Source organism: Coturnix japonica, chromosome 2, assembly GCF_054131305.1.
Source record: "Coturnix japonica strain WE chromosome 2, WE-NBRP24, whole genome shotgun sequence".
Lineage (NCBI taxonomy): Eukaryota > Metazoa > Chordata > Aves > Galliformes > Phasianidae > Coturnix > Coturnix japonica.
Window position 1 is genome coordinate 24,185,252 of NC_140664.1, and position 14,708 is coordinate 24,199,959.

Sequence of the window (14,708 nt, forward strand, 5' to 3'; positions counted from 1 at the left end):
TGAAAATGATTCTTGACATGCATTTCATAAATTAATTTGTGCTGCTTTAGTAGTACATGAAACTTAAAAGCTTCCAGCATGAATAAAATCCATTCCTCATTCCTACATATTCTTTGAAATTTCACTACCAGACCTTCTCCACACCCCAGCAAACTCACTTTTTTTCGGGAAAATAGTCACATCTCTTCTCAGATGTCTCTCAACGTAGGAATACTCTTGAAGTTTCTCAAACTGTTAAAAATATAGAAGTGTTTATCACATTTGTCTCTTTTTATTTACGTAGGAACTTGTTACAACGAATTTCTGCTCCTGTTGGTTCTGCTTTGGAAAGCTGTGAGAAATACTCCAAGTAGTATATTTCCATGAGAGAAATATATTTGTCCCAGAGAATTTCTTAGCATCAGATGTTAGCAGGAAAAATTACAAAGCTGAATTAGTGCATAAATCAGATAAAATATTTATTTACAGACATGTAAAAATTATGTTACAGCATTTTAAAGAAAACTGTAATGAAACTGCTTGACAGGGGCAAACCCCAAATGCTTTAGTTTTGACTTGCAGTGGTGTTGATTAAAAACATGACTGCTTACAATATCATAGCTATTATCTACATAGTTTTATTACAATGATTTTTCAGAACTGAAAGTGGATCTACATACAAAACTAACAGGAACACTGACAGGATGTAATACAAGAGTTTACAAAAGTAAAAATATTTTTTATTGATTGATCCAAATTTTAAAGCTTTTTTTTTTTAGTAAATATTTTCCATCATGCAGCTGCACAGGCTTGAAACAAATATTCGAAGTACGCAGAGGATGTAAGTCTTTCTTGAAAATGAATTAGTTTAATTCTGGACTGCTCATCTTATGACTGCTGACTAGTCAAATGACTTGAGAAGATCCTTTATGTTTGCTGAAAAAATGAAAAAAAAACCCACACAACTAACAAAACCGATGAAAAATATGTTTATGTTTTGATCGCAGACAACACTGAATGTACTGCATAAATAGGTATAGAACGATCAAGCTCTACTGAAGCTACCAGCATCCTCTGCAGTGATTTGAAGCAAACATGCCGTTAAGAAACCTTGCTAGTAATAGACTGCATGGCACAAGAAGCTTCTGGCTTGCAAATGAAACAGTGTCTCATGACCTTATCAAAGGTGACTTAAACTGTGGTGTGAAGAAGGGTTGACATTAAGCCTGTGAAATAATTTCTTTGAATATATGGTCTTAAGGTACTGATGGGAAGATATTTCTAAAAATCGGAGTGGTTTTTGGTGAATATTATGTCATTTAGAATGGAGGTGGTAAAGAGAAGATACACCTAGCAGTTCCCCACATGTGAAAGAGCTGGTCTGTTTGGACAACATTCTACGTCTTTCAGAGTCAGCGGTTTTTTAAATGGGCAAATGTCCCTGGAGATGCAAAGATTTGGACTTATTTTAACTGCCAGCCAAAGACAGAGTTCCCTAAATGACAATGCTTGTTACATTTTGGTCATTAAAGATGACCACAACCTACACTACATGGAGAAATAGTGGAGAAAGGGGGGAAATATTTTACCCTTTGATTTCACAGAATCATGGAATCAGAGAATGGCCTGGACTGGGAGGGACCTCAATGTTAGTGAATCTCCAACTCCCTGCCACAAGGCAGGGCCACCAGCCTCCACATTTAATACAGGTTGCCCAGGGCCCCATCCAACCTGGCCTGGAACAGTTCCAGGGACAGGGCATCCACAACCTCCCTAGGCAGCCTGTTCCAGCACCTCACCAATCTCATAGTAAAGAGCTTCCCCCTGATATCCAACCTAAACCTTCCCTCCTTCAAATTAAAACCATTTCCCCTTGTCCTGCTGTTATCTACCCTTTCAAAGAGCTGACTCCCCTGTTGTTTATAGGCTCCTTTTAGGTACTGAAAGTTAGATCACTCCACAGCCTTCTCTCCTCCAGGCTGAACAAGCCCAGCTCCCTCAGCCTGTCTTCTTAGGGGAAGTGCTACAGCCCTCTGATCATCTTAGTGGACCTCCTCTGGACCTGTTCCAAGAGCTCTGTGTCTTTCTTGTACTGGGGGCTCCATACCTGGACACAGTACTCTACATGGGGCCTCACAAGAGCAGTGTAGAAAGGGACAGTCACCTCGCTGTTCCTGCTGGCCACCCTCTTCCAATAGAGCACAGGATACCATTTGCTTTCCAAACTGCAAGAGCACACTGCTGGATCATGTTAAGTTTTTCATCCACCATTTGCACTAACATTTCTCTTAGACAGAAGTAATATTTTCTTTCTTTTCCGGAACTGCCACCCTTGGCAGATTCAGAGGCTGAAATTGCTAATGCTCAGGTGTAGCTAATTATACTATTATAACCCTAATTTTTAGCTGTGAGCCTAACAAACAACAGTCTTTCTTATAGATCCTGAAGGTCTGATCTGTTAAATAGCCTGTTCAATACTTTTGTTTTTATCTTTCTTTTAGCATGTAGAGAATGATTATAAGAGCAAGGTAAAGGTTCATCTGCATGGAGTTGGATACCAAACTCTCACTTTTGGAAGGCTGTTGCTTTAATTTGTTTTTTTCTTTGTTGTTGTTGTTTTTTTTTGTTTGTTTTTTTCTTTTTCTTCTACAATCACTTCAAAGCCATGTCTCTTTCTGTGGGAGTATATCTCACATATGGATGTAAATCAACATCTCTTCCTTGTTTCATGTTATCTGCAGCACTAAGGAGGCCTAGCTTTCAGATGGTTAATGGGTCAATACCCTCCTTAGATAAGAACTTGTATCTATATCAGATGTGCTTTGATACTCTTTATATCTTAGTAACAGAAGAGAAATAATGCACCCATTCTGTCTGAAAGGAAATGTGATTTATTAAGAAATTCTATGCTATTACCCCTAGGACACTTGTAATAATTAATTATTCTAGCCTCAGGCTTTTAGGAGGGTTTTTGGGGTCTGGGAGTGGACAGACTGCTGCCAGGAAATGAAACAAAGAAATAATCATTAAGCCACCTCAGGCTCTCAAATACTGTCAGCATAGATAATTTACCTGGCTAGGGAGGAGACTGACTGTCAAGTAAACTTCCCATATGGGAGCAAGAATCTGCCTTTAGAGACATGCAGATACTGCTGCAACAACTGCACAGTGTGTGGCATCGCAGAGAGCTTATCTGTAGAAAGGGATTAACAAAAGAATCCAATTTACAGTTTATCAAAGATTGCTTTCATATTTTGACATATTTACTTTTTAGCAGCTAACCCTGTTAGTAAACATGATTATTTTAGATGACAAATACAATAAATAAAATAATGGAAAATACCATACAATGTTTTTAAGTGTGTCACTAATTATAATGATCTTGTTTGAATTAAGCTGTAAACAAGGAAGTATGATAACACCTGACTCTAAATATGGTAAAACATGCTAATCATAAAAATAGCTTTTAGAAATATACATTTGTATACAGTGTTTCCCACACCTTTTAAATATGTCCTTCATATTATTATGATACAGTACATTGGCTTTTAAGACATCAAAATTAAAAAAATAATACCAATAATTAGCCAGAGAAAAACACATTTACAATCTAAACCATAAAATCTGACAATTGTACAGCTTAGAACATATAAGAAATGGAATTTCTAATATTTGAACAGTAATGTCCATTTTAATAAGTAATTAATTTTCATACAAATTGAATCAGAGGTGTTACTAGCCAGTAAGAAACCACAGTTCGCAATTTTCTGTGGGGAAGTCAGAGTTTCTCTTCTCAGCCATCAGGGGGTTCACACGTGGCATCTCGTCACTTGATCTGTAGAAACTGAGAAGTGAGAAATGTTTTCATTAGTATGAAGGCACACAGTTTCTTCCAGCAGAGCCTCAGAAGGAAGTGAGATAACCAGGGAAAAGAGGGAAGAACGCTATGATGTGACTTTTTTTTATCACAAACGAATCCAATATCGGAATCTATCAGAGAACCAAGACTGGGCAGCAGTCCTAAGTCAGAGTGCATGGCTGAAATAATCACAGTGAATCAAGTGAGTTCACAGAATCATAGAGTCTTAGAACTGTTAGAGTTGGAAGGGACCTTTATAAGTCATTCAGTCCAACTCCCCTGCAATGAACAGGGGCATCACAGCTAGATCAGGCTGCTCAGAGCCCCATTCAGCCAGAACTTGAATGTCTCCAGGGATGAAACATCCACCACTTCTCTGGGCAAACAGTTCCACTGCCTCACATCCCTTACTGTAAAAGCCTTTTTCCATATATCTAACCCAAATCTACCCTCTTTAAGCCTGAAACCATTTTTCCTTGTCCTATCACCACACTTCTCCTCAGTAATGCTCTGTGAATAACCACTGGATACTTTCTTTTTTAGCAGCAAACAGTAAAGAATGCATCTTAGCTGCTTTGCAGTGAAATGCTTTATTTGCATAATAACATTCAGCCCAAATAAATTGCTTGCAAGATTCTTTGCTTTGGTTCCCTCACACTGTTTTTATACCTCATTCCACACCATTTAAATTGTGTGTGCTTTCAGCAACACTTATTGTTACTAGGTAGATGAATATTTCCTCAGTGACTTTCCATTAATGTAGCCTACTTTATTATTATTACAATATACATGTTCTAGGCTTTAATTTCATGACTCTTAATTTCTTTTGTTTTGCCAGCCATGCTGTGAAGCAGCAAAAATCCAACAGCCGTGGGGCTTTGGAGGGTCTCTCTTTCAGCCAGGGAAGTAGATCCCATCTATAAACATGTGTCCTGACATGAGTCTGTTAATGCCATCAGCTTCAGCAAGGCATTCAGTGATGCCACAGGGGTACACTCCAAACACACCAGCTCCACCTGCCTACAAAAAAACTGACAACACTTTGCCAGTCATCTCAGTTTGAAAAATTCACAGTAGAAAATGTTAACAGAAATGGATAGGTTCTTTTCTTTCCTCTTTTTTTTTTTTTTTTTTTTTCTTTTAAGTGAAATTAACATTAGGGCTGGTCTCTTTCCCTTTGTAAGAGTCAACCATCAGATTTCCCACCTATTGCAAAGGCAGTGCCAGAACTCTGGTTGTGCCCTTCACAGGTAGCCAGGGTGAAAGCCCATGTGAGCAATCCAAGAACTTTCCTCTTCCAGTCAAAGCACTCCAAAACTGTTACTCTCTGCTTGTACAGAGCAAAATCTTGCTTTCTCTCTAATTTTAGCTGCTTATATCTGTACAAACTGACTACATCAAGAAAGAATTTTAAATTCCAAGTCTCTGAGAAGACTAATGGTTGTTAAGTAGCTATTCATGTCACAAGAAGAAAGAAAAACCTGAGATTTCACTGAACATCCTATCAGCTCCAGAGTTCCTCTTTTCTCACCATTTTGTCTCCTATACTTTGCTCTGCCGTTATGCTATTATGAAAAGCAATAATTATGCAAGTAAGAAGAAAGACAGATTTTCAAATTATTTACTGGAACTTCTTCCCTGACATAAACCTTTCAAGCATTTACCTGTCTAAAAGCTTCATTAGGTTGCTATTATGAAGTGTTACCACTAACCATCTGGATCCAACTCATCAATGCTGCTTCACTGTCATTTAGAAATAATGATAAAAATTGACCAACCCCATCATCCCCAAATCCTATATTCTTCTCTCAGCACACCAGCTAGTTACTTGCCTCTTGAAGCAGATAACCCTAAAGGCTGAGAAGATACTTTAAAATCTGAAACAGATTTTCCATAGAATGACAGCAAACCCATAGCTATGATTAATCTGATGTAATATAATACTAATTTCTTCCTACTACTTTCTTCTGAATGGTGTGCAGTTTATCAGCTGGCTTTATGGTACTGCTGATGATATTAAAAGAATCTCATGATGACTAATATATTTCTTTAAGCTTTCCATTTCCTTCCTATTACATATATAAAAAACATCCTGACACAACAAGGATGAACTGAATTACATTTAAGACATCAGTGTGGTTTTCATTTGATGCAGTTCTAGTAGAAAACCACTTATAAAAGCGTGATTTGAACATACTGCATTTTATGAACTGAATAACCCAACAGAACAGACAGTCCTGGCAGCTGTACATGAAAAAAAACACACACACAGTATATACAGCCCTAATTGCCATCATAATGTCTGAAAAAGGCTGGAGATGGGTTATGGAATATTTATGGGTTCATTTTCCACCTGAAATTATTTCTGCTATTTTTCTCCCTGTGTGGCTGGCTTTTTCAGCATGAGCTATTGAAAGCACTCTTCTTAGGCACAACACCGTATTTCAGACTTCCAGAAATGTTATTGCTACTGTTCCAGTTTGATCCTGCCAGCATTTTCACCAGACACTAACAATACTAGATCCAATTAATTTTAACTTTGCACTGCTACCATATATATAACTCCAGAAGGTTCACATTAAATATTAAACATCTGACTAAATATAAATGCTGTTCTACTTAATGGGCTCCAAATATCATCACTAAAAATAACAGAGTAAAAATTCCAATAAAATCAGGTAAAATTCAACAGAAATCTAGGGGAGTTTACATCTTGCCTTTTGAAGGTGTAATGGTTTTGTCACAGATAATTTTGGCCCAGATAGTTCCCTGCTGTAAATTTGTAGGTCTTTAGGAATGCTCTACTAGTTGGAGAGAGAGCCAGGCCATCAGATCACCTGCTAGGTGCTAATTCCCTGTAAGTTCTATTGTCAACAAGTACAACATAATAGGAATAGTTTGCACTCTTTCTCCTAAAAGCATTTAATTAGGAGGTAAACTCAATTTCTGGTAAAGACACCATTTTTAAATATATATATATATATATTTTTTTCCCCTCAAATTGGATAGGCTACTCTGTCTCCCCACTTTTCCCATACAGCTGGAAGCACTAATTCTGACTACTGCACTGTAGCCAAGCAGATGCTGCTGGCTTTCCTGAGCTTAGTCAGGTGGTCTCTATTTCTCTATGGGAGGTGTGACTTTTGAACTCTGCATGCTGGGGTCAGACGGAGATCAGCATTTTTCTTGCTCCAGTTTATTTTTCCTCCCTTGCAGTTCTGAGAAAAAAAAATAAAGGTAAACAACAAGGAGAATGTTCCTTGTTCCCCATAAATCTCTGTTTTCCTTCTAGTTGGGTTTATTGGTGATGTGTGATGGACTTTACCATAATCTTCTTCCACACCTAAATGTATGTGTATAAATCTTACTACTCGAGCATAAAAATTCTGTATATGTCCTTGGGAGAGAGTATAAGACATGAACCTTGACTAAATGACACAGAAGTTGCTCAAGATTAATGTTTTCCCTTGAAGAACACTGAGAAAATCTGAGGAATATCTCACAGAATATGAAAAAGAATTTACAGTAGGATTTATCCCACATAATTATATATAATAACAGCATCCAACAAAGTATATGCAAGATGTTTGTCTCAAAAAATGTATATGTTTAAGCAGTCAACTGCTCTGAACAATTTACATGACAACAGTAACCTTAGAAATTTCCTGAAAATGCAGAAAAACAGTGGACGGTTGGATGACTGTGCAAATCCACACATGAACATGAAATCCAGATTCTCAAATATCCTTCCACTTGCTCTCCTAGATTTTTCCTTACCAGATAAAACCATTCCCAAAACTGCACTGCTGAGCTGGTAGCTACAAGATAGACAACCTTAGCTAATTCTGACTCTGGTTTCAAAGCTGCATTTCTACATCTGCAGGTGACTCAAAGGCCAGCGTCTTCCCAAGTTGCTGTTGGTGTATGACAAAGATTTGACTGTGGGTTACCTGACTTCAATACCAATTGCTTTATGCAAAACTGCTGCAAATCCCCATTGAAATGCACGTACTGCACTTTCCTGTCACTCAGATCACTGGCCTTCCTTCTAGCACTACACATAGTGCAAGTGTTGTGCAATTGCTTTGCTTTATCTGTTGGTGTCATCTACACTGCCAAGTATACAACTAAGAACACTGGATTCAGGACCACAGATGCGACTCTTATTTTATCTAGGATGGTGTCTTGTGTTTCATCCCTAATAATATTTTTTCTGATTATGAAGAGTAAATCTGGTCAGTCAAGGAGGAGGAAAACTGAATCTGCTTGCAGAAGAGTTTTTTCTTTAACCTCGAATCATGGATAATACTTATTGGTCCAGACTGTTTCCTAAAATGAGAAAAATCAGGATGTACTGATTACTGCTGGCTAGAAAGCAGTGGAACAAATTGCCGTTCTATTTGTTTGCTTGGTCTACCTCAAGACAGTATACTCCCTTTCTGTTGAGCAGACAACTAGTATTGACTTCAAGAAACATTAATTTATGTTTGTAGGGTATCCTTGGATCGTGCCCATCTACTGGCTTTTACATAGCTTTCATCATCATGAATGGAAACCCACAAGTAACAAACAGGACTTAGCAAAGAAACTTAACTTTGTGTTACTTTTTGCTTTGACACCTGGTCATTTGTTCATTTGAAAGAACTCCTGTCCCCTGAGTTAAGGATAAAATCTCTAATTAAGTAACAGTTACATAGATGATCTAGTATAACTCCTCTGTATGAAGAGTAAAAGCTCAGTGTAGTGTATGTTAGCAGAGAATATGAACGTGCTACTGTCATTTGTAAGAATTCTGTGTAAAGCCTGACAAAGTTATGACCCTAAATCAATGTTGTTCTTTTATAATGAGCTAATGATAGAATACTCATTGCATATAACAAATGGACAGAATTATTGTTTCCTAAATCTTAATAAAGAATAATTGAAGAAAACAGTTACACCTTCTTTAAACCCTTCTTCAGACGATGAAACCTAATCATTTTCTTTTGTACTCTGTCAATTGTACTTTAATTGCCGAAAACACTACAGAATCATTTTTTCTGCTCAGTGAACAGTTTAATTGCTTTGAAGTGTCAGTACTTTTGTGAGTACATCAGAGAATGCCTGCTCTACTCAGCAGTGAAAACATATTTCTGTCCTTTGTATTAAAATGCTCTATTTCACTCGCTTGCTTTATAAAAATCAGCAGGAAGAATGGGAATTTTTACTGAATACTCATTTTTTTCCTTTGACCAATATAGTTTTTCCTTCTCAGATATCTCTGATGTGGGCAGATTTATGATGAATATTGTTGGGTTTAGTGGTGGAGACAGGATCTACTATTTTGAGAGTACCAATGAGGACATGCCGCAGTTTTGATATAGGTCAGATGTGAAGGCTGAAGGAATGACTTTCTATGAGAGTTGCCTAGAGCTTTGTTGAACAAGGCTATTAGGGCAGCAAGAGGAAGGAAAAGAAGTGGATCTGTCTACTGCACTTCACTCTCTAGGTTTGGATCCACTCGTCTATTTTTTTTTTGTTTGTTTTGTTTTTTTTTTTGTTTTTTTTGTTTTCTTTTTGGAGGGGGCAGAGTGGAGGGAGTTGTTTTGGCAGCCATTTTCTTCTACAACGCCTCTTATATCTGTGGGATATAAGAGGGACCAGCAGCATAGTTCCTTGTGACACTGGGAAGGATCTGAAGCTGGAGGCATTGGACTTTTTGTAGAGTGTGAAGCAGACTGCAGGATCTCCAAGGAAGAGAAGGTGGAAAAGATAGAAAGTGGTGTCTGCTGCCCCAAAGCTTTTATGCAGAATACATTGCAAAGCTTCGCCAAATCTTTCAGGATGAAACCATGCTCCCACTGACCACCACTCCTTTGCATGTTTTCTCCTGGTGGTATACTGGAAGACTGGGAAAAGAATGATAACTCATCCAAATGCAGTAAGTTCTTCATCAAGTTGTCCAAAGTACCCTCAGCTCACACTTATATGCCCTGATGGCAAATCAACCTCTGCTGGGGATCCAGTGACAAGTATAGCAAAGGGGAAAATATTCCGCTTTTCTTTATACAATTGTATATTTATAGCAAATTCCAAAAGGTATGACTTGAAACCACTAATTGTTTTCTGCTTCTTGAGATTTGGCTTGTTCTGTGTGAAACATCTAAGTCTTAATCTTGATTATGCTGAATGCTTTAGAAGGATGGCTTTAGGATGCATAGTGCTGTTGAAACACAGAAGAATTAATTCTTACTGATTTAACTTCCACTTGATGTGGAGAGCAGAAATTTCCAAATTTGAGGTGGTGATCCAATTAGCACCAATGGCAAAGGCAGGTTTGAATACACATTTTAGGATACAAAAGAACTGCTACAACTTGTACACTGAGGACACTCACTGTATGTCTGCACTTTCTGTAGTATTTCTTTTTATTATAAGGAAACTTATGGGAACTTAGGAAGTACTAAAACTTCCTCAAATTAATCACACAGAAAATAATTCCTAAACTTTCCCAGTACTGCCAATTCAGATTTTAGACAGGTGTCAAAAAACAAAGTGCACCCATGCAGGAAGAAGAAATTGTACTCAATCATAGAAATGAGTTCAAGAATGCCCTATCCAATCAACAGAAGATTTTTGAGTTATTCAAGGCAGCAATTTTAGTTAACATAAAGAGGATTGAGGTAAAAGCAAATTGTAGTAGATAAGGAATGGAAAGCAGATCTCACTGTCGGAAGTAGCTGAAGGTAGTTACTATGAAATGATAGAGGTACCACAAAACCTCAGAAAAAAAAAAAAATAGAAAATATATGTTGGGAATGTGATCCAAATGGAAAGAACAATGAATACTGGTCATACAACAGCGTTTTCTTGCTATTTTCACAAAATTATATACCCAAGTCAGAAGTGACACACAAGGACCAACTTCTGTCTCACACACAGGACCACTCAAAATGTAAACCCATTTTTTTCCTGCATAATGCTTATTTGAATGTGAAGTGCACAAAATTTTTGTTTTATAAGGATTTCGACGGCATTTAAATTAAAAATTGCAAAAGAAAATATTGGATTTAAGGTTACATTATTGTCTGCAGTGTGTCATTGACTACTACCTGACAGAGGATCAGCATGACACTGCAAATAAGAACAGAATTTAGACTTTTGATTCTCTGTTTACTGGGTTGGAACACAACTTACTCTTTCTAAAAGCAACTATAAAACTGTATTATACTTTTAGTAATGAATAGCAACAACAAATTGGAAATTTCAGATACACATATCAGCAGAACAGGCTGGCTAAGATGGCATTTGATTAACTTCCAAATTTTCATTTTGGCAGATAGAGCTTGTTTCATTCCTCAATGATTTCTTTTTTGTTGAGATTGCAATTACAGTTCTACCACCCTCTAAATAACTTCCCTTTTCTGAGGTCTATAATGCCTACACACAGATAAATTCAATCTGCTTTTCATGTCTTCAATATTAATCATGCAGAAAATCTTCTTAGTAACACATTTATATTTTTTTTCAGAAAACTCAGACCTTTTGGAATAATTGGGTCACTAACTGTATAGCTCTGCAGTGTATTTTGAGAAAATTAAAAATAATAAAAAAAAGGTTTTAAATGAATGTCTTTTTCTTTTATTTTTCTTTTATTTATTTATTTATTTCTGTATGGAAAAATAGAAACCTTTTGGCTTTTCACTGTTTACCTCTGTTTACTTGCATGAAGGTTCACTTTGGCTCGCAGATGAGATTCGACAGAAAAATGTTTCCTCTGTGGGTTTTTTATTTAGTCTTCCTGAGACTCAAGCATACTGATAAAGCCTATGAAATGAGTGTTTTCTAGGGGAACTAAAGCTATTTACTTTTAAAGACTGACACACCAGGATAAAATGCATGATTCATGGCAATTGCTCAATTTCAGTTAAATCTAAGAATTTGAGGATTACTCTGATAGAATCAATACCAAAACCAGATCCAATGGCTGGTTTGAGTACTCATGAAAAATATCAGTTATAGTGTGAGTATGGAAAACACCAGTGTGTCCTTTCCCCTCACTCTGCAGTTTCCTGCTACACCTCGTGCTGTTGCTTTGGTATCAATGACTGTTCTCCTCCCATAGGTCTAGGAGATGTTGGTCATGATTGAATGATCCAAAATCAATCCAACATCTCTCACAAGTTATCCCAAGTTTGTTGGAGTCAACTAAAAAGCTGGGAGGTGAAACAAGAGAGACTTCACCAGCATTATAGTGGTAAAATTACTTGAGGCAAAACTGAAATCAGTCTTCATATTTGAAGTTAGTTACTTAGATTAAAAACAGTGTTCCTGTACCAGCCCAAATATCAGCCTGCGACTTTTTTCAATAAGCCACTATCACCCAGCCCCTAAAAAGGGACCTGAGTTTGCATTTGGGAGTTAAATGTTTCCATACTACACTCAAAGATTGACTCTTCTGCTGTGAATTTTAATTTTTGTGGAGCTAATTCCGATTTGATTGAATAAAATAATCAGTCCACTAGTATTGAAAATAAGGTCAATTAATTCATATCAGAGAGGAATTCAGCTCATTTGGCCATGCATTTTGATTGCATGCCTGAGAATTTCCGTCCTGATCTGACAAAATTATTTGTCTCTAAAACAACTCACAAATATATTTACTTATTTATCTTTTATTGGAATAAAAACCAGGGTGCAGAAAGTGTTGATAGGTGAAGCTGGCCAATCAAAATTAAATATTTTGATGTCTCAGAAACATCAATTACTATGCCTATTTTATTTTTACCTAAGAGCTTAAGATATACAGATAGCACTAATAAACAAGAATAAAAAGAATAACCCAAAGTGAAATGAACACAAAGTATTAAAGATGGATAGATCTACTGACAGTCAATGAAATGTGCCAATGAGCAGCAGAGTCCACTTTGCACAAAATAGCAAAGCACAGAAACTACCCTTCCAGAACACCAGTCCACATGACGCCAGTGCATGAGTGTCATGGTTTAATAATTTTGTAATTTTTGCTATCAGTATTCCACATCATAACATCATATAAAGCATGAATAATTTTACTGAATCTGCAACTTACAGAAGAAGACTACATCTCCCAGGGAACAACACGATAGGTCACGGGACCTGGACTCTATATTAACTCTGTCGCAGAACAGACTGACGTCTTTCGAGTTCTGGCGTTCAGGGGAGTGTGTGGGAGCCTTCAGCCGTTCGCCTAGATTTACAGTAGGCCTCTCGGTTACGGGCCTCATTCTCTCTCCTATTTTGCTTGATTCGTTAGTTCAATTTTCAATTTTCAATTATATTGTATTATATTGTGTTATCCGGTATTTCGATATAGTATTTAGTAAATAAGTGTGCCTCCTTAGATCGTTGCCGCTGTTTTCTTTTCCTAATTAACTTTTTCCTTTCGGCCTAGGGCCCCTCCGGGGCCCACGGCCCCCTGTCACGGACGCAGGTGGATTTTTAGTTCAAACCGTGACAGATTTTGGTGGAGGATGCGGGCAAATTGAGTTGCTGTTTTTTCTGTGTTTTTCTTCTGTTGCTCTTTTAGCTTTTAACAGAGCTACGAGTTTTTTTCCCTGTTAAGGAGCTATCTCGTGTTTGCAATTCTGCACCTGCGAGCTTGACCTTGAAAGTCCAGGCGGACTGCCAATACTCCGGTATATTTTATAAACACTGCTGAGCTTTGTTTTCTTTCACTTTTTTCTCTCTATTGGAGGGAAAAAAAATGTTTTCTCTACTAAATTTGTTTTACCAGGGACTGTGTGCCATTGGTTCCTTTTTTGAGACGCTCCAAACATATTGGGCCATGTTTAAGCTAACCACTTTTTCTTATGGAGCTATACAATTGTATAATGGATTGAAAGCATGGTTAGCAATGCTCACTTCGTATCTGTATACAGCTCCAGAGGGAGCAACTAATGCAACTAATTATACAGAAATGGTGATTTTTAAGCGTGCTCCTCTTTCTTTCTATGAATCCTTTATGCAGTTTTTGAATGATCAGTGGGCCACACTCTTAATCTCCCTGAACTTACTGTTGATTATTGTAATAATCTCACTCAGTATCTGGATTTATAACATCCGGAGGAAGTCTTCCCTAGAACCAGAGAATACTGAGTGGCAGGGAATTGAAGAGATTCTCAAAGGACAGACATCTTCAGTGTTATGGAGCTTCACTCCTGAACACTTGAAGAATCCTGAGAGTTTGATTGCATATTTGAGGCAGGAATGTTGTGGCTCAGGCAGATCTCAGGAGGCACAAATGATTTTGGGCCTAGCTAATGCTTATTGGGCCTTAGTCAATACCATTCCTGAGAGGGAAGTTTTTGAAGCTGAGAGAGAGAGTCTCAGGGCCGAGAAAGAGAGTCTTAGAGCTGACGCAGAAAAACTTTGGGATGAGAAAAGCTCCCTGCAATCCCAACTCAACACCCTCCAGTCCGAGCACAGCGCCCTCCGGTCCGAGCACGACACTCTCCAGTCCGAGCACGGTGCCCTCCGGTCCGAGTACAACACTCTCCAGACTGAGCGCGATGCCCTCCGGACCGAGCACAATGCCCTCCAGACCGAGCACAACACTCTCCAGTCCAAGTATGACGCCGTCCAGTCTGAGTGCGGCACCCTTCAGGCCAAGCATGATGCCTTCCAATCCAACTGTGACACTCTCCAGTCCGAGCACAGCGCCCTCCGGTCCGAGTACAACACTCTCCAGACTGAGCGCGATGCCCTCCGGACCGAGCTTAATGCCCTCCAGACCGAGCACAACACTCTCCAGTCCAAGTATGACGCCGTCCAGTCTGAGTGCGGCACCCTTCAGGCCAAGCATGATGCCTTCCAATCCAACTGTGACACCCTCCAGTCCGAGCTCAACACT

General features: G+C 38.2%; 1 protein-coding gene across 14 annotated transcripts in view; it reads right to left on the minus strand.

The window, feature by feature from the left end:
* Positions 1-433: 433 nt before the first annotated feature.
* RALYL (RALY RNA binding protein like) overlaps positions 434-14,708 on the minus strand; it is a 360,553-nt gene continuing 346,278 nt past the window's right edge. For all 14 annotated transcript variants that reach the window (XM_032442788.2, XM_032442785.2, XM_085539420.1 and 11 more), the window contains one exon: positions 434-3,823. In XM_032442788.2, coding sequence (XP_032298679.1) covers positions 3,806-3,823 — 18 coding nt within the window. In that variant the 3' untranslated portion in view covers positions 434-3,805. The remainder of the gene's footprint in view (positions 3,824-14,708) is intronic.